Here is a 27,633-nt window from a genome sequence, read left to right on the forward strand (position 1 = left end):
TTATAAACTTACATTTTAATTTAGAAATTCCATAAGTAATAGTACTTGGGCATAACACAATACATTTAATTTATTATTAATAAATTTGTTGTGCTAAAATGTCTTTATACGCACAATATTTATTAATAATAATCCAAAGCAAAGCATACAACATTTTATTTAATTATTAAAGTAAATTAATTCATTATTTAATAATGAATGTTGCTTAATATTGCTACGTATACGTAATGTAGCAGCTTGCGATATTTATGTGTTTATATGCCTCTCTCACTCTCCCACTGCCTCTGTCTCTCTCGCTCTCTCTCTCTAACATTGTCTTGCTTTACAGATCTCTGAAGTACTCTTAATAAATCTAGTGGCTCGCCGTCTCTTGCTAATATTTTTAATTGAAAGCCCGTTGGCTTATCGCTGCTTCCCTCGCAGCTGCGATTAAGCGCTGACCCGTTTCTCCAACTGCTGCCGCTGCTGCTGCGGCTGCTGCTGCTGCTGCCACACAGTAAACAACTGAGACTTGAACGCTGCAGTGCCACAGGCGGCGACGCACTGGATTGGCATCGAGTCAAACAGGAAACGAATCAGTTGCTCCCAACTACTATTAAAATATGTCCAAGCTGCTGCGCGCCGTGGCCCTGCAGGCCGGTCTACTGCTGATCTACCTGTGCCTGATGCACGCCCTGGAGCTGCAGTTGCACGAACAGCAGCTGCAGCAACAGCTGCTCGACGAGCAGCTGCGCCTGCACCAGCAACAGCAGCTGCTGCAGCAGCAGCGCGAGCAGCAGCTCCAGCAGCGACGCTATTCCTCGACGACATCCACACGCAAGCCCTATATCATACCCCAAGGCCTGTCACTGCCCCAGCGAGGCGTCTATCCGGATAAATGCTACCGGGAAGTGCCGTAAGTACAGCTAGAGATTAGAGTTAAATATTTGTGGAATATTTGACAATTTGTAATCCTATCTGAAAAGTGTTGTGAAAACAATTTTGGGCGATATTTGAATAGAGTCATAAATAATTATAAAGAGAAAAATATATATAATGTTTATACCTCAAAGTCTCGTCTCAATTGCACAAAAGAAATAACTTTTGTTTTAATTATTTAGAAGATATCTCGAAATCGAATTATAATTAATTATTTAATATACAAAATTGTTATAATTAAATTTGTAACAAAATGTTTTACCTTCACGGAAGCTCATCTCTAAACTTTGTGTGGCTAAGAAGACAGAAAGTACAGTGATCCCTCGTATATGTAAATTTGTTTGTTTCTGGAGCATATTTAACTAGGCAAATAATATATTTTAATGTCCTATTTATAACTTCATTCATATTTGTTGTAAATGTAAATGTATGTGGTAAACTTACCAGATTATTAACGAAATAACTTTTGAATACTTCCACGTTGCCGCGAAATTGATGAATATCATTAATTGAGCATATCTTGGAGAAGTACGCAATATTTCGTTTCCGTTTCCCACAATATTTAAAAGGCAAAATATGATTTTAATTACCAAGTTGATATATTTTGCATTATTTACATTTTGTTCATTTTTTATCCAAAATATTGTGTTTTCTTTTTCCTGTGCTGGATTCTTGTCTTAATTCTGCTAATAACCCGTCCTGCAGAGCGGTTTTCTTTCAGTACGACAAGGAGCTCAAAATCGTGGGCAACAGCAGCACGAATCCCTACTTCAACGTGATCGAGGTCTGCTGCAAGGGCTGGCGCCGTTACGAGTACGACTGGTCGAGATGTGTGCCGGACTGCGGGGAGCGTTGCCGGGAGAATGGCTTCTGTCTGCCGGGTGGACGGTGTCAGTGCTTTACGGATTTCGTGCTCAACTACCGCAACGATTGTGTGCCCACCTGCCCGCTGGGCTGCCCCCATGGCCAGTGCTATTTGAATGGCACCTGCCGCTGCGAGCGGGGCTACGAGCTGGATGGCTCGAAACGGTTCTGCCAGCCGCAGTGCAATACGACCTGTGGCCACAACGAGGTCTGCCTCGAGCCGGGCAAGTGCGTCTGCGCCGAGGGCTTTGCCCGCGGTCTGCGCGAATCGAATGCCCTCGGCTGTCAGCCCATGTGCATACCCGACTGCGGCTATGGGCACTGCGTGGCGCCCAATCAATGCGAATGCTTTCCGGGCTACCAGAAACGCATGAATCGCAGCTCCTGTGAAATCAATTGCTACATGTAAGTAATTAAGTTAGGGGTTAAGTTAACGGCAAAAGATTAATTTAAAATTGGGGATATATATAAACTCATATTTTAGAAATGGGTATGAATATAGGTTGAACTAACAATCCAGGCATAAAACAATTGAAACTTTTTTTATACAGTCAACAATTTTGATTCTCATACTCATCAAAATTTATGGAATTTTTCATAATGTAATTTCACGAGGTTAAAGCATGAATACAATATAAAATAGGCATGATTAACATGGATTTTTCCAGATTTATTAAAGTTAGTATTTATATTATTTGGTTGCTATTTATATGGTTTAATTTCACAAAAGACATTTTTTGTAATATAAAATATTAATTCTGTTTTTTTTATTTTAGTACACTTTTACAATTAAATATTAGACAATTGTGTAAAATATAAAGAACCCCATTTAATTATATCTTGAATATAAGATTGTTTCACAAAATAGCTCCCAAAGCCAAAAGCATATTTAAACCAAAACATCTCGTCTCAACTTAATCATATATTACTTAATTAGTTGTCCGTCCCACCTTTAGTACGTTAGTCGATCTCAGAGAGTATAAAATGAAACTCCGCTACAAACAGATCCAGTTTGCTTAAAATGATCGATAACTTGTTCCGTTTGCCTGTGCTCGATAAAAATCGATATCAAAATTATGTCTGTTGAGTATAACTCGAAACTTTTAAGAAGACTCACAATTTACCATATAGTTCTCTGTGAGATTATATGAAGCTCTAAAGTAATTCCTCCTTTGAATACTTCCCCCGTATTCTCCATAATTGTAAATAAAACTCATTTGTAAAGCTATAGCTAAAGGATTTTGGTAGTTACGCATATTCGAATCTTGTAATTATGCACTGAAAATATCATCAAAATCGGTCTATAAGCATCATAATTACCTGATTTTTAATGGTATATATCTCTCTCTTTCTCTCTCCCACATAGGCGCTGTGAGAATGGCTTCTGTGCCAATCAAACCACCTGCGTGTGCCAGAACGGTTACCGCTACGATCAGAACACCACCAGCTGCCTGCCGGACTGCGGCGATGACTGCCTGAACGGGGTCTGCGTCTCGCCGGGCAATTGCCGCTGCTTCAATGGGTATGTGCGGAATCGGGAGCGCTGCGATGCGGTCTGTGAGCGCGGCTGCGGCTTCTATGGGCGCTGCATAGCGCCCAATGTGTGCGGCTGTGCGGTGGTGGCCGGACCCGAGTTGAGCTATCAGCGGTGCGAGAATGGCTACTGCAATGCGGAGGGGCATTGCCGCTGCCTGGAGGGCAAGACGCGATTCATAGACAAGTGCATGTCCCCGGATACGGTGACCACGTACGCCTCCATCAATCCGTTGCGGGTGAATGCCTCGCTAATGCACGAGTTCGAGCTCCTGCTGGGCAGGCATTTTATACTGGGCACCGCTGGCATGATCGATTCAAACAGATGGTGGGTCTAGGCTGGCGATAATAATAGGGATGTATAATCCCATATATATGCTCAAAATAAATTGTATTTACAATTTCGATGTCAAGCACAAAGAAATTGTTGGTTTCAACAAGAAATGCGCTGTGCTTATCAGTGAGGCAGGGGCGTAGCTATAGGGGGGGCTGTATTTGGACTCTGCGTGGTAATCACTTTCTGACAGTTCCACTCTAACTACACAGCTTGTTGCTGTTCCCTGTTATTAATATTTTATTTCGAAAACCCCTTTTAGCCTACGCCACTGCTCATTTCTAATCTATGCGCAATATATACACAGATCTGTTCTTTAAAAGCAGAGCTTAACACGAGCGCAGCTCAGTAGCTCGACAGTCCCGCAGTCGCAAGTGTATTACCCCAAAGAGAGAGAGAGAGTTAAAAAGAGGAGAGAGAAACATGCGCTCGCACATCAAAATATTTGGCCTGCTGATTATTTGCCTTACATTGTCACTGCCTAAGCACACATTTGGCCAATTCTGGAAACTGAGTCAATATGAGATCTGGAAGCGTGAGATGCTGGCGAGCCGTGAGTCGGGCATCTGCTACAAGACCCAACTGTAGATATAGCCAGTCTATCCAAGCCTGCCAACGATCTCAAGATCATATATACACATATATATTTACAGTGCTAATACTTTGAATCCGGAACTGAGGCAACGTCAGATCTCATATTGCTGCGATGGCTATGTGAATCGCGGCAGTTCCGAAATTCTGAAATGTGAGCCCATCTGTGCGGAGGATTGCAGTCATGGTATATGCCTCTCGCCGGGATACTGTGAATGTGCACCAGGATATAATAGAGAACGGGCCCAGTGTCGCAAACATGGGGATTAAAGCTGGAAAGGAAACCTAAATAAATGTCTACTATTAAACCAAGCCACCAAATTCAAATTCATGTGGCGTTATCCCATCAAAATGTTTTAAAATGTTTTTTTTTTGTATAGTTAAAACTTATTTTAGTTGCAGATCTTTTATTTTTAATATTCTTCAACTAACAATTGGTTGACATTAAGTCTTACAAAGCGTTAATGTATATCATATTAAGTCAATATTCCATCGATTTTAGATTTTCAAGTATGTACAGCAGACACCTACATGTAAATAGAGTATTTTTTTTTTAATATTAATATGTAGATGGCGGATAACCAAGCTGCCAGAGAGCATTTATCCAGACAATGGATATTGTGAATGGTGTCAGCGTGGGAAGTACTCGTACATTTTATCCCTGTTTATGCGCCGATGCTTTTGATTCCCTTACAGGTGTCTTTACTGCTTATACAAAAGAGAGTTTTTTAAGAGATTTGATTCTAATGGCAACTAAGCTCAAGTCATTAGCGCGTATACTTTCGATCCCGTTTTATCCAGCTGAGCGCATTGTGGTTGATGAGAGCGTTGGTGCAATTTTAACTTAGCGCAGGCGTTGTTTAGTCTGTGCGCGTCTGCCCTGTTTATCGGTTGCATTCTCCGCGCGTGTGTAGCCAATGCACCCATTCTAAGCTGCGGAGTTTGCGTCACAAGAAAGACAGAGTAAGTGTTATAAAATCCATGTGTAAAGTACTTACATATGTGTATTACCTGCAACTAATTGAATATTATTCGTTTTATTGAATAATAGTGCATAAATCTACTTAAAATACATAGCCTGGCAATTTCGGTTTGACTAATTTTTTTTTCTTTAAATTGTTTATAGTATGAAATATAGATATTTTTTTAATGCTGTCTGGCTGTGTTTCGCATTTCTATATGTGCGAGAATTGTCAATTCTTTTCCTTCCTTTTTGTTTGTTTATATAATGAAATGAAGTGAGCATAGTGAATGGATATAAATAATTTATTGTTAGCGTGGGAGAAAATATTTGAACGAGCCGAGCTTTTTTTACCGTTTGCTCTGCGGTTTGCAGCTTTTAAAAACTACTGTGAATGATCGGGTACTCAGCCAAAAGCCATTAAGCAAAAAGCGGACATGTAAATGACGTGCGCTTGCTAGTTATTATTGTTGTAATTGTGTTAGTGTAAATGCCGGCATTGTGTAGGCGCAAGCCCATTGCGCGGATTTAGTCTGTTTACGTCTACCTTGTTAAACGGTCACAATGCCTGTTATATCTGCATATGCCAATTAATCGTGCTGTGTTTTTGTTAATATATATGTAAATATATATTTTCAAATTAAAGCTTCATCGCGTTCTCCGTTTTTTGGCGTTATAACAACTTTTGACGCTTTGAAAGGCAGTGAGGGATTGGCAGACAGAGCGAAAGCTTACCTTATGTTAAGACGGAATAGGTTGCCGCTAACAACAACTCTTCATTTTATTAAAAAAAATTGCAAAAATCATATTAAGGTAATTAAACTTGAATTTTCAATTAGAACCTTTTATTTTAATGTACATATGTATTGTTGATAGAATGATTTTATTTGCGCAAGGTACGCATGTCTGTATGTATGTCTGTCTGTGTGTATGTCTGGTTGTATGCATATCTGTCTGTCTTTCTAACCTCATGTTCGCAATTCTTCATTACATACGTACGCTTATCCACCTCTACCTCTGTTTTGCTCATGTAGTTGACATTGTGGATGGAGTGAGCGTGGGAGATAATTAATTTGGGCTTTTATTACAGTTTATTTTGCATATTGCAGCTGCTACAACTATTGTGAATGTTATAAGCATCTGTTGATTAAGTTGACCGTCCAATTAAGAGAACTTAAGCAAAGAGCGCCCATTGCGCATAACGTGCGTATTTTAGTTACAAATGTTGTAATTGCATTAGTACATATGCCGGCTTAGTGTAGGTTCTTGCTCATTGCAACGATTTAGTCTGTGTCCGTCTGCTCTGTTCAATGTTCGGATACAGCGCGTGCGTATGTACATACATATGTATCAGTATTTTATCCGTTGCCGTCTGAGTGTGAGCAAGAGATAAGGAGTCAGTATTTTAGAGCTTTTATTGGCTAGCTAAATATTGTCTTCGTTTTAATATTTACCATTACAAACATAAATTATTTCAAATAATCTCTGTTTAAGTTTTCAATTAACAAGTTTCAAAATTTGATAGTTCTATATTTATATATGTGTACAACTCATATACAAACATTGGTAAATTGTACTTTTATTCATTTATCTGCTTGTCTGTCTCTCCGTTACATACATGCATTGCCATACAATATGTATGACCCACACTGTGTTGTGATTTATTATTTTAATTTATCGCAGTTAATATCAAATAATTGAAAGTTTAAGAAACAATAAAAATTTAGCAGGAAGGGAATATCTAGCGCCTAATAAAATCAATATTTTATCAAGCCTCAGTTTATTTTTAAATTGTAAACAGAGTATCGTCAGTCGGCTGCGACCGATTGAATTGTTCTCACTTGTTATTCTTGATGATTGCCTCATTTGGTGATCATTCATCGATTTCTCGGAAGTTCTCAAAAATTGAACTGTATATTGTTTGCTTGCCAGCCAGCGGGCAAATTAAAACATTGTGTTCTCTGAGCTTGGCTTAGGCCCGCCAATAACAACATATAAAAAATAACATCAGTAATAAACAACAGATGTGAGAGTAGCCTCCAGTATTATTGATAGGCAAATCGCGAGGTGCTGATTAAGCCGGAGGTCGGACTAGAGGCAATTCGCGATTTCGCTGCGAGGCATTTGAAATTGAATTTAAAAAATTTGTTTAGCGCTTAGTTAAAGTGCAGCAGCTGTGAAGAGCGGACGTGTGCAGTTCATCCTCCGCCTACTTAATCAGTTTTACATAGAGTTCTAAGCAAGCCAAGTGACGTCAGAGATCATGAGCTCATCGTGGCAGCTGCTAAGCTGGGCAGCGCTGATGCTGGCCCTCTGCGGTGTGGGCGAGGCGCAGTTCAAGACGGCGGGCATCAAGACCCGTCAACCTGTACAGGTGGCCGGCAATCTGCAGCTGTCGAGCAATGCCAGCAGCGAGTACACCCAGACGCAATATGGCAGCTATGGCAGCTACGCCAATTTTGTGCCCGCCGAGACTTATCAGGGCCCAGCCGGACACTACGTCCAGTCCCTTGACCAGGTGACGCGAGCTCCACAGGTGCTGGATGAGACGGCGCTCTTTATCAATAAAACCCGTTCGGCTATGGCCAGCGGCATCTGTTACAAGGAAGTGCCGTAAGTATGACCAGTGGAATGTTGGTCATATTATTCATATACATATGTACATACGTAAATTCCCATTGCATGAGCTTGAATTATTATCGCGCAGTTCTAAGTAATTGAAAATAGGGCAGCTACACATTGAACTAACAACCTCGACATCCTCGACTTGCCTGATAATGAAATGCGTCTTTAAGTTTAATTTCATTTGTATACATACATATATATTATCAATTTGTATATTTATTTAGTTTACATATTTATTTATGTCATACTCAAAGAACAAATGGGAATAGACCCTGAGCAAAATAATATGTATAAGAACTGAGCTAAGATGTTTTTGAAATAAGATATGCTTTAACTAGTTATACAAATACTTCAACAAATGCTAACTTCTCGGAGTTGATAAAATGTTCACATGTTAGAAGCATAGGGCACTTAAAATACCTCAATTTGGTTAAGTCTCTTTCAATTTGATGGTTCAGGAATGTGTATTCACACTAAGTGATGTCTTTTTCAATGCATTACATATTTTGTAATAAAATTATTGGGTTTTAAGTTCCGCCTATATGTAAATGAGAGTATTTGTTATTATCTTATTAAAAATTCTTTCCGTCTTTCACTCTTCTCTTTATATATATACCTTAACCTATTATTAACCTTATCTCACTCTCTCTCCTTCTCTTTATAGAACCGCCTCGTTGTTGCACGGCTCCAGGGAAAAGTATGTTGGCAACGGCACCACCCCAGAGCTCAGTCAGATTCAGGTGTGCTGCGAGGGCTACGAGCGCAATCCCCATATTTATCGACGCTGCGAGCCGATTTGCGAGGACAACTGCCCCAATGGCATCTGCACGGCGCCCAATAGCTGTGTATGCATACCAGGACATGTGAGGACCGATGAGGGTAAATGCATCTCCACCTGCCCACTGGGCTGCGGCAATGGGGTGTGCGATGATCAGAACGAGTGCCGCTGCCGAGAAGGCTACACACTGGACCCTGTTAGTCGCAAGTACTGCCTGCCGGAATGCAATCCGGGCTGCACCAACGGCCGCTGTGTGGCGCCCAACAAATGCGACTGCCTGCACGGCTATCGTCGTGCCGCCGATGGCAGCTGTGCTCCCGTCTGCGATAACTGTGAAAATGGACAATGCACGGCGCCAGGACAATGCAGCTGCAACTCGGGCTACCAGCAGCTGGAACGACGCTGCGAACCCGTTTGCGAGCAGTAAGTATGCAATACCATCAGTCACAGTCACAGCACCGACACATGCAGTCACAGTCCCACATTAACAGTCACACCTACAGTTGACAATCAAAATCACAGAAGACAACTATAAAAGTCACAGTACCATATAAACAATCACAGCCACATTCCCATTTAAACACTCACAGTCACAGTTTAGAATGTTCAGTCACAGCTGACTTACGACTGTTGTCACAGCATCCAAAATCACAGTCGCAGTTCGTAAATAAACGGTAACAGTCCCAGTCGCAATTATTTAACTATCACAGCAATCGTTACTGTCGCTTTCACTGTCAATTATCAACAAACACATTCACAGTGTTAATATAATATATATAAACAGTCGCAATCACAGTTCTCTCGTTGTCCCCACAAATCACAGTTCCTAATAACCATCAGTCACAATGAGTCACTTTTACAGTCACATTGCGTTATAAACAGTCACAATACCTAATATTCTCAGTCACTTTTCAATATCCATTGACATTAACAGTCTTCGACTTCGCCTTATAGTCGGAGTCTTAACTAAAAAATAACTTTCACAGACACGCAGTCCGAAATGAACAGTCACAGTGCACAAATTCACACTCATAGTCCGAAACAGTCACAATGAGTCACTTTTACAGTCACATTCCGATATAAACAGTCACAATACCATCTATTCTCAGTCACTTTTCAATATCCATTGACATTAACAGTCTTTGACTTCGCCTTAAAGTCGGAGTCTTAACAGTCACAGTGCACAAATTCACACTCATAGTCCGAAACAGTCACAGTGAGAGTCACGATCATCTTTACAGTCCGATCTTAATTATTTATACCTATATAACTCCTGCCCAACTCCCAACCCACAGACCCTGCAAGAACGGTGGCCGTTGCGTTGCGCCCAATACCTGTGAATGTGCGCCCGGCTACGATTGGGAGCGCAAGAGCGGATCGTGTGTGCCCCACTGTGATGCAGCCTGCCTGAATGGTGTCTGCATTGGCCAGAATCAGTGCGAGTGCAAGCCGGGCTATGTCTTGGATGAGCATCAGCCTAATATCTGCCAGCCGCATTGTCCCCAGGGCTGCCCCAATGGCTTCTGCAGTGCTCCCAACTTTTGCATCTGCAAGCCGGGCTTCATCAAGAGCGGCATCAAGGGACGTCAGAGCTGTCAGCCTGTTTGATCAACTCGAGTTTAATTATCGCTATTTTTTGCACTATTCAAATGTTACTTAAACCTACGACCAATTAAACAAACGTCCAATCAGCGCATTAAACTCGTAATTCAACTCGTCATCCCGCTCCTTGCGTCGTTGTCGGCTGCTCAGTTGTTGCTCAATCTGCTGCGGCTCCAGGCACTTGCCGAGGAAGTGCGTCCATCCGGCGGCGCACTGGCAATGCCCATTGGCATCGCAGCTGCCATTTACGCAATGCTGTTCATCGGGTCCACAGCCGCACACGTTGGGCGTTAGGCATTTTCCATAGTAACCGCAGGAGCTGTAAATAATCATATGGTACTCATGAGTGTTTAAATGGGTGTGATTCAAGGGGTGTATAGGTTAATACAGTCAGAGAAAAAAGAAGTTCTGCTTTGTTGATAGTGTGGTCGGTGCAGAATTCACATCGGTTTTGCTCCTAAGATTTCCAGTACCTATCTTTCTTGAGTTTTCTAAAATTAAGTATGAATGAGTCTTGTTTTTTTATTAAAAACTAAATAATTATAATATGGATTTTAAGACCTGAAGTAAGCGTAGAACTTTTTCCGTATAAGTGAAATAATTCTGAGCACTGTATTTTATGAATAAACTGGTGGGTATTGCCCGGCCTTACCCGTGGAACGTTTTGTGCTAAAAATGTTAGGTATTACCTTTCCACTAAGTACTCGCCCCTACTATCTTGATCTCCACTTCTATTTAAAAATAAGTTTTTAAGTGCATCGAATAAAGAACCAAATGCTGGAATTCTGAGGTTTCCGCCCTTGTTAGTCTTGTGGTAAGAATCTTGAGGCCGAATAAAAAACTTGCGTTTACAGACCCGCATTTTCGATCCAATAGCGTTGAGCTTTGCGAAGGCGTGTCAAATAAGTACTGATAAAAATCTTTGAAAATGAATTTGAAACCGATAATGAATAAAAAAATTAAGTTACTTTTTTTAGCCAAATTTTCACAGTTGCGGGTGGAATTTTCTAAATAGCTGAAAATAAGTTTGATGCAAAACGGACATAACTTAAAGATTAGCCAAAAAATCTTTGAAACGCATTTCTAACGAGAAAGTTTGGATTCACGTCTCAAATGATATTTCGATCACGAAACGTCACCTACCAAATCTTTGACCTCCATTTCCACCAAGGAGTAATGGATTTTTCGAAAAGTGTGAAACACCCCTCAAATGAATTTGAACAAAGATATTTGAAAATGAGTTTGAAGCCGATCGGATGGTAAACAAAAAAGTTGCATACAAACGTTTTTCGTGACTTTTAAAAAAAAATTGTTGCCTGATCAAAGCTGAGCTAAGATTATACTTAATTTGGGTACTAAATTGTTGAATGTTTGTTTACCGAAGTATATTTTCAAATTTGTAGAGTTTATATGTTATTTTATTTTCGATTTATTCTACTGCCTATTTGAGCTTCTCGAATGCTTTTAATTTATTATTAATATAACTCCTAGTAGCACAGCAAGATACAGAGAGTTGAGGAATTCGTAGATTTTTCGATTCGGCATTTTGAATTTACTTAAATTTGTTTGCAAATTTAGGGTTTAACTATTTTCGATCCTTCTAATTGACGTTTGCTTTCAATAGGCTAAGCCAAGTCCTTAAAAAAGCAACTATTCATATCTTAGTAAAATATTGTTATTCAACAGCACCAGTTGAGTTTAACAGAATATGTTAACAGATCTTGGAATATCGGTGCTTGGTGGCTATTCATTCCAATTAAAATGGAACTGCAGATTGTTTACAAAACAGCTGACTATGAAAACAATGTAGTGGAAATCACGGGTTAATTAATATTTTTTCTTTTTTGTATAGACTCACCCCTCGCACATAGGCTCACAGCTGTTGCCCCGCAGCTCGTAGCCCTGGAAGCAGCGGCAGATTCCGGGCGCAATGCAAACCCCATTGCCATGCCCGCAATCGTCCTGGCAGACGGGCAGGCAGCTGGTGGTGTTGTCATCATAGCGATAGCCCGCACGGCAGTGGCACTTGAAGCGGGACTCACAGAAGCCATTCTCGCAGTTGCTGCAGGGGATTTGGAAGAGGAAATAATCAGGCCAGGTGAGTTGCTAACAATTGAGAGAGTATAGCATGTAGTACCCACAGATAGCACTCGGCCTCGCAGACATTGCGCTGGCGCCGCTTCATGAAACCGGGAATGCATTCGCATTCATTGGGTGCCACGCATTTGCCGTAGCCGCAGTCCGGCGCACAGATGGGCTGGCAGCCCAGCTCTGGGATGCGTCGATAGCCCGGGCTGCATTCGCATTTGTCCGGTGCCACACACTGCTCATGCGTGCCACAGCCCTTGGGGCAGTGGGCGCGACAAAAGAGGCGCGTCTCCGCTTCCAATGTGTAGCCCGCATGGCAGGCACAGGTGCCATTCAGATAGCAGCGACCATGTTGGCAGGCAATCGGGCAGGTGTGTATGCAAGCACCCTGCTCGTTGCGGACAAATTCCGCAAAGCATTCGCAGCGTCCCGTTGCGCGACAGAAGCCATTGCGGCAATTATCCGGCGAACTGTGCCCACAATCCGGCACACAGTGTCCATTGTACGGATCCGGGCGATAGCCCTCACAGCACTGCTCAATGCGTTGATAATAAATGCTGGAGCCATTGCCGCGCACCGGCGTCTCCTTGTGCGTCTGAAAGAATATGGCACTACGGAAATATTCGATCTTTTTTAAGGTCATCTGGTGGCACTGTGTGTCATACTTACGGCAGCTCGCGCTGACAGAGATTCGGACGCGTTTGACTAAGTGACTCAAACTCGCCGGGTGTGTGTATGTCGCCGTAAAGCTCCACACCCGCTGCTGACACTGCTGCCAAGCTGGCCGTCGGCGTCGACGTCGACGGCAACGTCGCTGCCAGCAGCATAAGCAACAGCGGCTCGGTCCAGCTACAATTCCAGCGCATCTCTCGTTGTTCGCCGCTCCAGCTTCATCTAGGGAATGAGCATCTCGTGGCCAGCGCAATGCCTTATCAGCCACAGCTCGCGCTCAGCTAAATTCTCTCGTTATTCTCAGACCAATCAGTTCAGGGACTAGAGAGCATAGCTTAGCTTTTTTCTTAGGCACACATCTTTCATCTTTCATTTCTGGGTGTTTCTGAATATTTACAAAATACATTTAAGAATAGCAGAGATTGAAATTCTATTTAAATCAATTGTTGAATATTTATTTTTACTTATGCTATATTTTTCTATGAATTTCTTAAACTCCTCTTCATACATCACTCTATATTTAATTTAATTGGAAGAGCTTGTCACGAAAAGGCTCAAGTCTGTTTCTGAGGCCCAATTCCATTTGCCATTCCAAAAAATTATAGTAAAATTATTTATAATATAATCGAAAGGGGACAGACTGAAATTGAATCCCCGGATCAATAATTACACAGAAATTTGCTCACATTCTAAGTTTGTAAATTTCTTGAGAATTTCGTACAAATGTAAAAGTCATCAGTTAATATTAGCTTAAATACCCTCATTCAAATTACAATCCAATAATATATATATTCATAAGATTCATATTTTTATAGCCTATACCAGCATATTCCACCATTAGCTCTTTCTTTCTCTCTCTCTATAAAAAGGGAAACCCTGATCGAGTTCCGCTCAGTTGTAACAGAAAACTTTATGGTCAGTTGGTTATTCTTAAAAGAAAAAACTTGTATTATTCGTAATATTAAAAATGAGATTCTGTAATTATTCGGGCTTACTACCTAGTACCTTGGTATTGCTTGTTCTGGCTTGCGCCATTTCTAAAACGACTGCTCAGGACTTGGAGAAACCCGAGACGGAACTTTTAAACAACTGCATCGAAGGATGTAGCCAAAACGATTGTCAGAATGGCGAATGCAGTTGCAAGGATGGATTCTATAGGAAACTAGGTAGCGAGACCTGCATTGAGAATAAGTGCATTCCGCAATGTTTGGAAAACCAAAAGTGTGTGACTGGCAGCTGCACTTGCGCAGAGGGCTTTGAAAATTATGGCGAGGGTGGTGCCATCAATTGTAGCAAGCCAGCTGAGAATACGAATAATAACTGCCCCGAAGGTTGTGGCCTAAATGGAGATTGTTTGAATAGTACATGCATTTGCAAGGAAGGATTCTACAAGAAACTAGGTAGCGAGAACTGTGTGGAGAATAAGTGCATTCCACAGTGTTTGGAAAACCAAAACTGTTTAACTGGCAGCTGCACTTGTGCAGAGGGCTTTGAAAATTATGGCGTGGGTGGTGCCATCAATTGTAGCAAGCCGCTTGGGAGCACAGAAGTTAGGAATGAAACTGTGGAAATTATAGCACCTGTAACCCACAGCACCACAACAACAACAACATCAACGACACCATCAACAACAACATCAACAACACCATCAACAACGACGTCAACAACGACATCAACAACACCATCAACAACTACATCAACAACACCATCAACAACGACATCAACAACGACATCAACAACTACAACACCACCTACAACTTCCACACAGAATCCAACAACCACACAAAAACAAAAAGAAATTACAACATCTGTCAAACCAACCCCTAAACCCAAACCACATCCAGTAAAATCTGGCTTGAGTCCATGGGCCATTACGGGAATTATTATTCTAGTGGCTTGCCTAGTAGGATTTGGTGGATTCATGTTGTACAGACACAAGCAACGCGGCGCTTACGGGGCTACCCCCACAACCTATCGTTAATAAAAAAAAAATATAAAAAAAAGTTATCTAATTTGTATGATTAATAATTGAATTAAATTCAAATGAACGTGTTATCCGACTTAAAAATAAAATTTTAATTTAATATATTGTAAGCATAAGCAGTAGGAGAGGCGAAATTGCAATGTTGAAAACTATTATTATAAATTCGAGGTACGGTTTACATAAATGAAGTGCAAAGAAATCTTTTGAATCTATAAATACAAGTTCGAAGTATTAAAGTCACATATTGGGCTTCTTTTAGTAAATCGACTACCATACTATACATATATCCCGCATTTAATTGTAATTAATATTGTTAAATACAGGTTATTAAAACCACACCCGCAGATTTGAACAATATAAATTTCTGTTTTATAAAAAGTGAAAACTTTTACTGTACTTAAACAGTCGTGGGCATAAACTAAAGGGAGGCAAAACTTCTAAAGGAAAGAATGTCATATAGACTCTCAGGACTTCTGTGCAAGACCGTTGTGTTCTGCCTTATCCTTTCTATCAGCGGTCAGAAATCAAATTCGCTTAATGAAGTTGCTGATGTGAATACCAAGAGGTGCACAAACGATTGTTTTAAAGCGAATACTGAATGCCAGGCTGGAGAAAGTACTTCGACTATTGTAGGAATATTGAAATGCAGACCTTTAACTGCCTTAAAAATTACATCAACTCAAGAAACTATGACATCAACTGCAACACACATCTTACAAACAAGTAAATGGCGACGAAGAAATACATACTTTACAAGAAGACCGAGACCCACAAATCACACTAGAAGACCAAGGCCAACTCATCACACCAGAAGACCACCGAGACCAACACACCGCACAAGAAGGCCACCGAGACCAACACACCACACAAGAAGAACACATCATACTAGAAGACCAACGAGACCTACACATCATACTAGAAGACCTCCCAGACCCACACATCACACTAAAAGACCACCGAGACCCACACACCTTACAAGAAGACCCACAAGACCCACACACCACACAAGAAGAACACATCCTACCAAAAGACCAACGCGACCTACACATCACACAAAAAGACCAATGAGACCTACACACCACACAAGAAGAACACATCCCACAAAAAGACCAACGAGACCCACACATCACACAAAAAGACCTACAAGACCCACACACCACACAAAAAGAACACATCCTACCAAAAGACTTACGCGTCCTACACATCCCACACGTAGAACTACACGCCACAAAAAGCCAACAAAACCAACCCATCATACAAAAAGACCAACGAGAACTACTCGTCACACACAGAGACCAACACGGCATACAAAAAAACCTACGAAAACTACACGACATACGAAGAAGCCGACAAAAACTACTTATCACACAGTTAAGCCAACAATAACAACGAGATGCACAAGCACAACAGCTGAGCCGACGTACCCACCTACAACGGACACACCGCCCGCACCTACAACCTCCGAACCAACACCAGAGCCAACACCTCCTGATCCGACAACACCTGAACCTACAACACCAGAGCCTACAATTCCACCAACACAAAAACCTACAACACCTGCACCAACAACTCCAGCACCTACAACCCCTGCACCTACTACTCCTGAACCAACAACATTTTCAACTCCAACAGCAGAGCCTACAACAGCAGAACCTACTACGCTCGCACCTACAACAATTGAAACCTCATCTACCACAACATCCACTATCGCACCCTCAACAACTAAATCGACTTCAACAACTTCAACAACAGATAACCCAGTCCCATCTACGACCGCAACGACATCAACAACCGAATCCACAATTCCACCTAGCACAACAAATTCTGCAAGTTCACCAACGACAACAACCAACTTTACAACCTATTCAACAACTTCAACAACAGAAAGCCCAGTCCCATCTACGACCGCCACGACATCAACAACCGAATCCACAATTCCACCTAGCACAACAAATTCTACAACAACAACCGATTCAACAACTAATTCTACAAGTTCACCAACAACAACAACCAACTTAACAACCCATTCAACAACTTCAACAACAGAAAGCCCAGTCCCATCTACGACCGCAACGCCATCAACAACCGAATCCACAATTCCACCTAGCACAACAAATTCTACAACAACAACCGATTCAACAACTAATTCTACAAGTTCACCAACAACAACCAACTTAACAACCCATTCAACAACTTCAACAACAGATAGTCCAGTTCCATCTACGACCGCAACGACATCAACAACCGAATCCACAATTCCACCTAGCACAAAAAATTCTACAACAACAACCGAGTCAACAACTAATTCTACAAGTTATCCAACAAGAACAACAACCAACCTAACAACCGAATCCACAATTCCACCTAGCACAACAAATTCTACAACAACAACCGATTCAACAACTAATTCTACAAGTTCACCAACAACAACCAACTTAACAACCCATTCAACAACTTCAACAACAGATAGTCCAGTTCCATCTACGACCGCAACGACATCAACAACCGAATCCACAATTCCACCTAGCACAACAAATTCTACAACAACAACCGAGTCAACAACTAATTCTACAAGTTCACCAACAACAACAACAACCAACCTAACAACCCATTCAACAACTTCAACAACAGAAAGCCCTGTCCCATCTACGACCGCAACGACATCAACAACCGAATCCACAATTCCACCTAGCACAACAAATTCTACAACAACAACCGACTCAACAACTAATTCTACAAGTTCACCAACAACAACCAACTTAACAACCCATTCAACAACTTCAACAACAGATAGCCCAGTTCCATCTAAGACCGCAACGCCATCAACAACCGAATCCACAATTCCACCCAGCACAACAAATTCTACAACAACCGAATCAACAACTGTTACAACAACAACAACGAGGTCTACAACCGATTGCCAAGTTCCATCTACAACCCCAATGATCGAATATTGAATAATAGAATATTGAAATCCACCCAGTACAACACCGACTCTACAACTCCTACATCAACAACAACAGCTCGATCAAAAGCTATAGATTCAACAGCTACACCAACAACAACAAACAATTGAATAGCCCTTCTATTAAAAAGCATTTCTACAATTTAAGCAATAACAAATGAATCAACAACCACGCCTACAACAATGCCAACAACAGCAATCTATTCTACAAATGCGATACGATTCCATCAGCAACTCCCACAAACAATATTTTGTTTTAAGCGGAATTCAAGATAATAATAATCCAAATAAAAATAAAACAAGCATTTGCTTAAATTGTTTGTATATATTTTTTTTATTATACAAAAGTAAAGATTATATGGCAATAAAAGAATTTGAAAGCCGTACAATGGTGCCTACATACATATATTGTTAATAATATTTCTGATGGTGTTTTGTAGCGCTGCCGTAGATCTGTTTATAATACAACAAATATGAAAAGTCAATTTTATATTTAACAATTTCCATGATGTATTTTGTTTGTTTATTTTATGTTTCTAAATTCTTAGTGCTTTTCGATTTCATGGTTATTCGGCCTATAAAAATCGGTCAAATTCTTAAACGAACGTAAATGTTGACTGTAAAATCTACAAATGGGCGATTTTGTGAGTTGTAATCTGATTGGGCACCTGCAGAAAGTTGGCGTTCTGCGGCGGTATGATCAAGTGCGAAACATGAGAGCCAGCCGGTGTGCTAGTATGCTGGTGGTGCTGTTGGTGGTGCGACTGACCATGACGAAGTGGCGGGGGTGGAGGCAAAAAAGCGGTTGCTGTGGTTGAATGCTGATAACGTGGCTGCTGCGAGGCATGTGGTTGGTGTTGTGGATGCTGCTGTTGATGGTGGTGCTGATGGTGCTGGTGGTGGTGCTGCTGATGATAGCGTATCTCGTCATACAGATGCGAGTCGAGGCTGCCCTTGCGAGACTTGGGCGAGATGACCGAGTAAAGTGATTCCTTTCTCGCATAGGCATAGGGTTGCGTAGTTATTGAAGAGTTATTGCTCGGCGTATCATATACTTCAGGCAAGGATGCTGCAAGTGATCAAAAAATTAGCTTAGTTTGATTTCATAAATGGCTAATGCGATGAATAACTTGATATTAAATATGAACAAATGCAAAGCATAATATAATCTATATATGAACCCATTCAAATGCATTTTAGAGTAGAAGCTTACGTTCTAAGCTGTTGGAATAAGTATAAGTTAGCAAAAGTAAAAAGGTAACTAATTTTTTTTTATAAATGTTATCATTTGTTTATATTAATGTATAGTTTATCTAATTTATACGCTTTTTTCTATATTTTCAGAAAATATTTTGACCCTATATATTTAGTCCAGAAGCGGAAGTCAACCAACATTTGGCAAAGCATTAATCAAGTTATTCATCGAACCGCCCTTTTTATAGGCGGGGCGACACTTACATACCCTCGTTCGTTTGGGATTGATTGGAAGCCAATGTGGCAGGAGGCTTTGGCAGCGGTCCATGAAAGATTTTGCCCAGTGCGCCGGACTCACTGATCACAACCTCGGGATTGGCATGGCCAGTGCCATGCCCCTGTGGGGAACTGAACGTGCCATTGGCATTATATACGACGGCCTCCTTGTGCAAGTGCTGACGTCTGTAGACATAGAGGAAGCCCAGTGCGATGACAATCATCAGCATGAGCAGCATCACAATCAAAGTACTCTGCAGGTTGGAATCTTGATCATGGGCGCTGCGACTGGGATTACTTTCGCCGGCAGCGAAACCGGCCAGATTCAGCTGAGGCGAATGCTCCTGCGCGCCACTGCCGCCGGCATTTGTGATGACATGTATGACCTCGGGTGTTGGCACACCCGCCGCTGCTGCGGTATGTAGATTCTCCAGCAACGCATTGCTCGATTCGTGCAATATGATCTTGGGCGTGTGCGCGGCCTCCTGTAAGGGCTGTTTGATCAGTATGACCTCTGGCAGGGCACTGGGCGTCGCCTGGATGTGGTTGACCTCGGACATGCTGCCAATGCGATTGGCAATCTTGTTGATATTGTGCGTCAGATTTGCCATGGTCGAGTTGATGGTCTCCAGCACAACGTGACTCACATTGACGGCTCCAGCGCTTTCCTCTGCCGCGCAATCGCCGGTCTGTGGATGACAGCGTTTCCCTGGACACTCGCACCTCTTGCGGCACATGACGCCATGTGTGCCCACTGGACACGGCCGCTCGCAGCTAAAAGAATGTAATATATCACAGATCTTACTATACACTACACTCAAAGAAAAACTTAAAGGTTTTGGCTGCGAATCCTAAAAAACTATGCGTATAAGTTTAAAGCTTCTTAAATTGAAAACAAAATTTTGATTACTTATCTAACAATTTTAAAATTGCACTTCTTCAATTTGATAAACTGAATTCCATTTAATTTTTGCTACGTTTTGAGCCAATTTAAGATCAAAGATCAGAAAAACAGAATTAACTTCAAATGATAAGAACAAAGTTTTTCTCTGAGTGTATTGATAACAATTAACTTACAATTTACCCGCCCAGCCGGCAATGCAATGGCAACCGCCTGCCTTATTGTCGCAAACCGCATCATTTTGACATTGGCATTGATTCTTGCAGTCCAGTCCCCAGCGATCGTGATCGCAGCCTGACGACAAGAAAATGGACGGACATCAAAGATATGGCTTGCAAGGAATTATTGTACTCTACTCACGCTGGGTGCAGTGTTTGCCGGTGTAGCCCTCCTCGCAGCTGCAGGTATCGGGCATTAGGCAATTGCCACGCCCACAGCCGCCGCGACAAATGGGCCGGCAGCTGGCGTGGCTATCCGACAGATTGCCCTCATAGCCTTGACAGCAAAAGCGAACTGTGCGCGTTTTGTTGACTCTCTAAAAAAAATGGAAGTGAGGAAATGAATCAGCGAGAGAGCAAATTGAAAGAACGGGAGAGACAGTGACACAGAGGGAGAGGAGAGGGTAAGTGAGAATTAACTTATATTGATATGAAAGCAAAGTTTTATTCTATTTTTAACTAAAATATCATTTTTTAATGATATCTGAAAGTAATGAGAAATTTCTAATACACATATCGTTGTAATTCACATCCTAAAAGTACTATACAAACTTAAGTAACATGCTTAAGATGTTACTCATCTTGTATATATATATGATATTTATTTTAATAATTATCTTAAATTCCTTTAAGAAAATATAATAAGACCAATTTAGTCCTTGGCATATAAATTTACTAGAGTATAAAATGTTTTCCAATCGCAAATCCTGGCTTTTGCCTACAAGCTAAGTTCGGCCTTTCTGCTTTTCTTTGCCTTACGCCTTATAATTCGCAACGAGTTCAAGCAGCATACCAATGGCTAGGCAAGCCAAGGCATGAAGTTGAAATTAAAGTTTCCTAAAGATAGAACCGCAAAGTTCTTAAGAAAGCTATACAAGCGATCTGTTCAGTCTGGTGTGTATCTCCTTGTATAAACTAAGCCCTTAAGCCCTGAAAGTGGTCACAAATTCCACTTGTTAATCAAAGTTACGCCGCCTGACGTTGCGAGAGTATTATGTGCTCTGCCATAAATATTACTCATATTAGTCAAAATGATGATAAACTCAATGAGCAGTATGTTTAGTCATGCATTCAATGCTAGCCTGCAAGAAAAAATATTTAAATTTATGTACATGTGAGCATTATCAAAGACCGCTTCCTGTTGCGGCTCAAAGTTTCTTGAGTGGATTTGCCGAATTGTTGCTCGGTCTTCAGTTCGCATACCGATTGCAAACGCGCAGCACTTGTTTTAAATATTTTCAAAAATTACAAAAAACAAAATGCAACGCTTTCAGTTTTCGAGTTTGCTTTTCGGTACTTGGCTGCTGTTGCTATTGGCTTTTGCCACCGCCCAGGAAATTGAGACTTTGACATTTAACGTAGAGGCTGAGGCCGATCATCGACCAGTGTCAACATCAGAACAACCGCTCTCTAGCTCAACTGAGTCAACTGAAACAGAACCCACAACAAGCACAACATCAACTACTTCAACAACAACAACAACAACAACCACCCCAAGACCTAATCCACCCAACCCACCAAAACCACACGACCTATGGGGCGTCCTTATTGTCGTTGCTACGCTCCTTGTTATTGTAATTGTTGTGTATTTAATTTATAAACTAAGGAATCGCAGATCCTATGACGTCTAAACATAAATGTAAAGACAAGTGTCACATATATATTACAAATTATTTTAAATACTAATCGGAACTAATTTTAAATGTTATGTAACTAAAATAATTAATTAAAGCTTTGATTTTGTTGAGACGTGTTTAAAGAAATGAGGTATATAAATATTTATTTATTCGACACTATTTGTACTATATATACTCAAGCGATACTTGTACTAAAATTCTATTTAGCATTTCGTACTACTCTTAAAATATTGAACAACAATCATGTATGTTGTGCCTAAAAGTAGCCCACAAATATATATTTTGTCATGAGCCCAAGAATATGCAATAGAATTAAATAAATCGCAACCTTTTATGCGCTTAAAAGTCCGACTTAATTCAAGAATACACATATATTTTAATTAACAAATTTAATTAACGAATAACGAATTTTAATTAACAACTGGGATAAATAACGTCCGTTCCTGCGATCCACACAAAAACGTATTTATATTGTCCAAAAATCGTATTTAATGCTCGAGATATTCCAATTATAATATATTTCAATGATTAATTGGGTTTTATGGAGTTCGATTTGTACTAGTTAACCCTTTTTTAGATAGAAGATAGAAAAGAACGAGAGAAAAGAAAGGGGACCAGAATTTAGGGACCTCAGAAAAGAAACAATTTTTATAAAACATTTTAGACAAATGTCAAAATTTAGAATAGAAATTATCGAATGCCAATAGTTAGACCTGATCAGTAACATTTATAACATTTATTAAATTTAACAGAATGATTGTCAATTGAAGCATTTAAAATGTATAACAACTAGCCATACATTAACTTTGATCCATCCTATTTAACGTAATTTTCGAGTCGGATCTGCGATTAATTGAATGTTAAGCACATTGTCCTCTCACATTCAATGTCAACTCGTTGAACTTTGTAACTCTGCTCGGTGCTGGGCAGTTACAAAAGACGAAAGTGCTGATTATGTTAAATCTGAGACATGCACAGACCACACCCACACATACGCACATTACACATCACACAGATACACACACACCCCTTGAGTTGCCAATTTAATTGAATAATCGGAATGTCAAGCGTTTCTCACAATCATTTGTGAGTGTCCCGAAGCATGCCCAGCTTTTTTTTCATTCAGTCGAATTCCCGGACAACTTACGCATTGTTCTCTCCCTTGTTGATCAAAGTGTATCTGCAGCTGTGCATTTGTATCTGTATCTGTATCTGTATCTGTATATGTATCTGTATCTGTGTCTGTGTGTGCGTAGCATAAATTAATAAGGCGGAAATTTTAATATAAACACAGATATTACGATTCGTGTGCTCTGTCCGTTTCATTGTAAGCATAATTAAGCGCAGCTTTTAATGCAGCCTTTTGTCGAATGTTCACCATAAATGAATATTATTTGTACAATACTCGTGCGTAGTACTTGCTTAGGTAATTGAATACATGTTGAGCAATGTTTGAACAAATGCGAGTGATCATATTACGGCCACAACTCGTACAGCTTCCAGCTCTTGTGCCCCTCCTCCCGCGCACTGTCAGGCCCATCAATCATTGTGGCGCCTGCCTTTTATTTATTTTTCTGTTTGTTTTATATAATTCACTTGATTTGTGAAAATCTTTGTAGGGGGAATATCTTTCGGCACTTTGGCAACATTACAAATCTTATGCGGAAAACTAGTTTTCCACAGTCTCATGTCTCGTAAATGGCTTTTTGGCACTCCTCAAGCGATTTCTGTTTCATGTTAATTAATTAAACGCAATTGGCAATTAGCTGCGGCATTTTTACCGTACAAATATATTTTTGTCAGGCATTGCAAAAATCTAAGCCACAGCTACTGAGCGCCAAAAATGCCAATCCGAAACTGCTTTCCTAACAAAGCAATCATTTCTGTGTCCAAATTACCTATCTGAACTCAGCTGCTCTAGAAGTTCGATTCAAAAAATCGATGTTGCAACTGAAGAAAGTAAAATTGTGGTCTAAATGAACTCAGCTTCTACAAGAGCTGACGTCTTAAAATTTAATATGCAGGCTCTACTGTCACCAACTTCTTAATTTAATAGCAACTTAAACCGCTCTGCTTATGTCCAGCTGTCTATCTGAGATCGATTTCTATATGAGTGTCTATAGTGTCTTAAAATTGAATATGCAAGCTCACTTTCTGTGTGAGCTACAGTTCTTAGGCTGGGCTTATAATTTCGTATTTTATTATTCAGCTATATATATATTTTTATTTGGTTTCGGCATCTAAAATAGTTAAATTATGAAATTAATTTGCAGCCATAGCCATAGACACATGCAACGCACGCTTGTGCACACATAATTAGAGTTGGAACTGAACTAAGCCAAAACTGGCTGCATCTTATGGCCAGTTGGAACGAGCGTTGCGATGACGCAATCGAAAGTGTGTCAACAGCTTCGGCGTCAACTGCAGCAGCCTCCACATGAGCTGAGCCGAGCTGAGCTGAGCTCAGCTAGTGGAACAGTTCATATTTTCGCTAGCCTGGCTGTGTTCGATTTTCCGCTTTTCATTTGCACTTTCCAACACTGACACCATGACATAATTATTTCTGTTAATTCCCAGAAAGAAACAAAAAGTCAAATAAAACCAGCCGAGCCTGATTAGGCGCCCTCCCCTTCCCCTCCCCCGTCCATCTAAAACAAGCAACCGGCAGCCACTCGTTTTTCTCGATTTTTCGCGTTTTCTTTTATCTCAAGAAAACATTTATATTTAAGTGTGTGCCAGCCAAGTGAGATACGTATAGTTTATTATGGGCCTAAATTAATTAAATTTGTTATAGATTCAGAATTTACGTTTGCAGCTACAAGAATTTGAAATAACTGTAAATATAATATTTGTAGAAAGTTAAAAATTGGTTAAAAAACCCAAACTGAACTGCAATACGAAACTTAGCTCTACCATCTACGTATGTTGTTATTAGAGTATGCAAAGTTCGCTTTAAATTCAAATCAAATATCACGCATACGACATGGTTGCCCAAAAGTTCATAGAAACTTTGACAGCCAAGGACGTTACCTGTGCTTGAAGTATGGGTTAAAACCGGTCGATGCTTTACAAAGACTTTTCATGTAACACACAGCTGCGACTTCCGTTCTCTGCCGCAGATTTTTCCGCTTGGCGCTTGCGCAACTTTTATAAGTATATATATATATATATATATATATATATCTACTAAATGTGTGTTTCTTTTTGACAGAACCCATTAAATCGGGCAAAAATAATGGCAATTTATGGAATATGGCCAGGCGCGCGACTTCCTGGTTAACAATTTGGCATATGTGGCAAATGGAATCAGGTTTGTGGGGCATGTTGGCCAAGACTGGCCACGGCTGGAAGGTGTTGCGCTGACGCAATCGCTGCCCCGCTAAAGGCATAGCCGGCAGTGGCAAGCACCTGCACTCACCTGCACCTTCATCACCTCGCGCATTTCCGTCTTGTATGAGGAGCAGCGCGGCGGTATCTCCAAGCACCAGGTGGACGTGCGCACCCGCACCGGCTGCACCTCCGGCACCTGCACTACCTCCACGTACGGCTCCTCGCGTGTGCATATATTGCCCGCACTTTGTATGGAAGGCAGCGCCACGGCCGTCGCATTCACATTCACATCCTTGAGGTATGTATTCACGCGCAGGCTGCTGTTCTGGCTGCTAATGCAGCCAGGTTGCAACAACAGCAACAGCAGCAGCAACAGTGGCTGCTGCAAGTAGCTACACACTCGTGAGAGTTTCATGTCTTAATTTAGCTTTGCTCTGCTTTTTACCAAAGAATTTTAGTTGTTGTTTTGTTATTATTCAGTCAAGCAAGCAGCTCATCATTATTGTTTACACAAGGATTATATTTGCAGTATTGATTTTTATGCTCTTACTTTAATTTTTTATATTTATTATTGTTATTTAAATTTTGTTGTAGTCAATTATTAAGATGTTTGTTTGTTTTTTTTTTTTAGTTTTATAGAAACTTCATGTTTTTGTATTTATAACAAAAAAAATTGTTATAATTTAGTGTTTGTATATTTTTTTTATATTTTCTTTGTGCAATTTATAAAACTTTGTTTTAAATATGATAAAATCGTATGTTATGTTATATTAAGTTATATTCTGCTTTGTTTTATAAAAAATTTTTAATAATTATATTCTCATTTATTTTATTTGTTTTATTTTTTTTTTACTATTTTATGCAATATACTTAATTTTGTTTTAAAAATATTTTTCTTATTAGAAGTTTATTTGGAATACATTTTTAAAACCTTTTCAAATTATATTTAATATAATTATATTATAATTATTATTTTACTCTTCTTATAAACAAGAAATGCTCATTTAAATGTTTATTTTTTGCATTAATTTAATATGTTTAACTCTTTAAGAAACTTTCCATAGTTAAGTCTTTAAAACTATTATTTTCGCAAACTCAAGGTCTTCTGTATTTGAATATTGTTCTAGCACTTTCTTTAACTTTCGTTTTTTTCTAACTAAAATTCTGATTCTTTCCGCTCGAAATGCGTTGCGTGTGCGCATGGAACGCGACTCTCGTAGTGACTGTTTTTTTCCCGTTGGCTCCGATTCAATAGCACGTCTGGTCGCGTGTTCCTTCTCCAAAAACGGTGAACAGTAAACAAATGGGGAACATATATACACGTATGTATATATAAAAATTGTTGTCATTGCAAATTGGCGACGCCGACGACACTTTTTGTCGAGCTAATGAAGGCCGCTGTGCGGCGTCGGGGGGGGCTGGCAGCGGCAGGCGACAGGGCGGAAGTACGCACTGCACAGTTGAATTCTACAATGAAAGTGAAATGCGACACACACATACACGCATACAAACAGACTAGTCTCCACTGCAGCTGTACTGAAACTCTCCAGTCGAACGCTGATAGTTCCCCACCCCCCTATTGCATTCCATCTCCGCTCAGCGCGATGACGATGATCATGATTGCATCTAATTGAAATGTTGATAATGTCCTTAAAATGCTGTCGCTTGTTGTTGTTGTTGCTGCTGCTGCTGCTGCTGGTGCAAGGCAAACCCGCTTTGTTTTTGTTATTGCTGCATTTGCGCTTTTCTGTTGACAGTCGGCGACAGTTGACGAAACGTGGGAGAATGCATAAATTAACGTAAGCCCAAATTTAAATGAAGTAACATTTTTATATCTGATTGGCGCAGCAGCTGTTGGGAAATTAACATTTTCAAAATTGTCCAGCTGAAGGCCCTACATATATGATTAGTTTATATAAACAAATAAATAAAATAACATTTTCAAAGAAATTAAATTCAGATATAAACTTAATATATATGAACTAAAATTTATTTTATTATTTATGAAAACAATTATAATAGTTATATATCTGATAATGATTGTAATTATTACCATTATTATTGTAGTTTTTATTAAAAATAATAATATTATTGTCATTAATTTTATTCGTATTATTATTATCATTATTATTTGTATTACTATTCTTATCATTATTATTATT

The 27,633-nt window shown here is 40.2% G+C and overlaps 6 protein-coding genes and 1 long non-coding RNA gene across 7 annotated transcripts; 5 read left to right on the forward strand and 2 right to left on the reverse strand.

Moving 5' to 3' along the window:
• The first annotated feature begins 485 nt into the window (after positions 1–485).
• Positions 486–3,759, forward strand: NimB4 (Nimrod B4). The gene is made up of 3 exons (XM_064686008.1): positions 486–895; positions 1,624–2,187; positions 3,149–3,759. Exons 1-3 carry the CDS (start codon positions 603–605, stop codon positions 3,651–3,653), a joined length of 1,362 nt encoding a protein of 453 aa, XP_064542078.1. The 5' UTR covers positions 486–602; the 3' UTR covers positions 3,654–3,759.
• A 242-nt stretch (positions 3,760–4,001) lies between these two features.
• Positions 4,002–4,552, forward strand: NimB3 (Nimrod B3). The gene is made up of 2 exons (XM_064686018.1): positions 4,002–4,233; positions 4,303–4,552. The coding sequence occupies exons 1-2, from the start codon at positions 4,073–4,075 to the stop codon at positions 4,508–4,510; spliced, it is 369 nt and encodes a 122-aa protein (XP_064542088.1). The 5' UTR covers positions 4,002–4,072; the 3' UTR covers positions 4,511–4,552.
• Positions 4,553–7,359: 2,807 nt separating this feature from the next.
• On the forward strand, positions 7,360–10,312 carry NimB2 (Nimrod B2). Its single transcript, XM_064686009.1, has 3 exons — positions 7,360–7,814; positions 8,491–9,027; positions 9,900–10,312. Exons 1-3 carry the CDS (start codon positions 7,465–7,467, stop codon positions 10,210–10,212), a joined length of 1,200 nt encoding a protein of 399 aa, XP_064542079.1. The 5' UTR covers positions 7,360–7,464; the 3' UTR covers positions 10,213–10,312.
• LOC135431086 (uncharacterized) lies at positions 7,786–8,584 on the reverse strand. Its single transcript, XR_010436724.1, has 2 exons — positions 8,443–8,584; positions 7,786–8,364 (listed from the first exon to the last, which is right to left on the reverse strand). It is a non-coding gene; the product is annotated as an uncharacterized LOC135431086 (long non-coding RNA).
• Positions 9,981–26,039, reverse strand: NimA (Nimrod A). Its single transcript, XM_064686026.1, has 9 exons — positions 25,560–26,039; positions 20,647–20,821; positions 20,463–20,580; positions 19,378–20,159; positions 18,546–18,984; positions 12,964–13,182; positions 12,348–12,905; positions 12,065–12,268; positions 9,981–10,525 (listed from the first exon to the last, which is right to left on the reverse strand). The coding sequence occupies exons 1-9, from the start codon at positions 25,884–25,886 to the stop codon at positions 10,267–10,269; spliced, it is 3,081 nt and encodes a 1,026-aa protein (XP_064542096.1). The 5' UTR covers positions 25,887–26,039; the 3' UTR covers positions 9,981–10,266.
• Positions 12,175–15,246, forward strand: LOC135431080 (tenascin-like). The gene is made up of 2 exons (XM_064686014.1): positions 12,175–12,304; positions 13,836–15,246. The coding sequence occupies exon 2, from the start codon at positions 13,934–13,936 to the stop codon at positions 14,945–14,947; it is 1,014 nt and encodes a 337-aa protein (XP_064542084.1). The 5' UTR covers positions 12,175–12,304; positions 13,836–13,933; the 3' UTR covers positions 14,948–15,246.
• LOC135431073 (mucin-2-like) lies at positions 15,329–18,317 on the forward strand. The gene has a single exon (XM_064686002.1). It carries the CDS (start codon positions 15,400–15,402, stop codon positions 17,905–17,907), a length of 2,508 nt encoding a protein of 835 aa, XP_064542072.1. The 5' UTR covers positions 15,329–15,399; the 3' UTR covers positions 17,908–18,317.
• Positions 26,040–27,633: the final 1,594 nt, after the last annotated feature.

Source organism: Drosophila montana, unplaced genomic scaffold (assembly GCF_035044405.1).
Source record: "Drosophila montana isolate Dmon_TW-CO22-7 unplaced genomic scaffold, ASM3504440v1 contig_312_1, whole genome shotgun sequence".
NCBI classification, from domain to species: domain Eukaryota; kingdom Metazoa; phylum Arthropoda; class Insecta; order Diptera; family Drosophilidae; genus Drosophila; species Drosophila montana.

Coding starts and splice junctions, on each gene's coding strand:
- NimB2 (XM_064686009.1), top strand. CDS start 7,465: ATGAGCTCATCGTGGCAGCTGCTAAGCTGGGCAGCGCTGATGCTGGCC. Junction 7,815..8,490: donor ATCTGTTACAAGGAAGTGCC/GTAAGTATGACC, acceptor TTCTCTTTATAG/AACCGCCTCGTTGTTGCACG. Junction 9,028..9,899: donor TGCGAACCCGTTTGCGAGCA/GTAAGTATGCAA, acceptor CCCAACCCACAG/ACCCTGCAAGAACGGTGGCC.
- LOC135431080 (XM_064686014.1), top strand. CDS start 13,934: ATGAGATTCTGTAATTATTCGGGCTTACTACCTAGTACCTTGGTATTG.
- NimA (XM_064686026.1), bottom strand. CDS start 25,886: ATGAAACTCTCACGAGTGTGTAGCTACTTGCAGCAGCCACTGTTGCTG. Junction 12,906..12,963: donor CTCTGTCAGCGCGAGCTGCC/GTAAGTATGACA, acceptor ATATTTCCGTAG/TGCCATATTCTTTCAGACGC. Junction 12,269..12,347: donor TGCGAGGCCGAGTGCTATCT/GTGGGTACTACA, acceptor AATCCCCTGCAG/CAACTGCGAGAATGGCTTCT.
- NimB3 (XM_064686018.1), top strand. CDS start 4,073: ATGCGCTCGCACATCAAAATATTTGGCCTGCTGATTATTTGCCTTACA. Junction 4,234..4,302: donor ATCTGCTACAAGACCCAACT/GTAGATATAGCC, acceptor ATATATTTACAG/TGCTAATACTTTGAATCCGG.
- LOC135431073 (XM_064686002.1), top strand. CDS start 15,400: ATGTCATATAGACTCTCAGGACTTCTGTGCAAGACCGTTGTGTTCTGC.
- NimB4 (XM_064686008.1), top strand. CDS start 603: ATGTCCAAGCTGCTGCGCGCCGTGGCCCTGCAGGCCGGTCTACTGCTG. Junction 896..1,623: donor AAATGCTACCGGGAAGTGCC/GTAAGTACAGCT, acceptor CCCGTCCTGCAG/AGCGGTTTTCTTTCAGTACG. Junction 2,188..3,148: donor TGTGAAATCAATTGCTACAT/GTAAGTAATTAA, acceptor TCTCCCACATAG/GCGCTGTGAGAATGGCTTCT.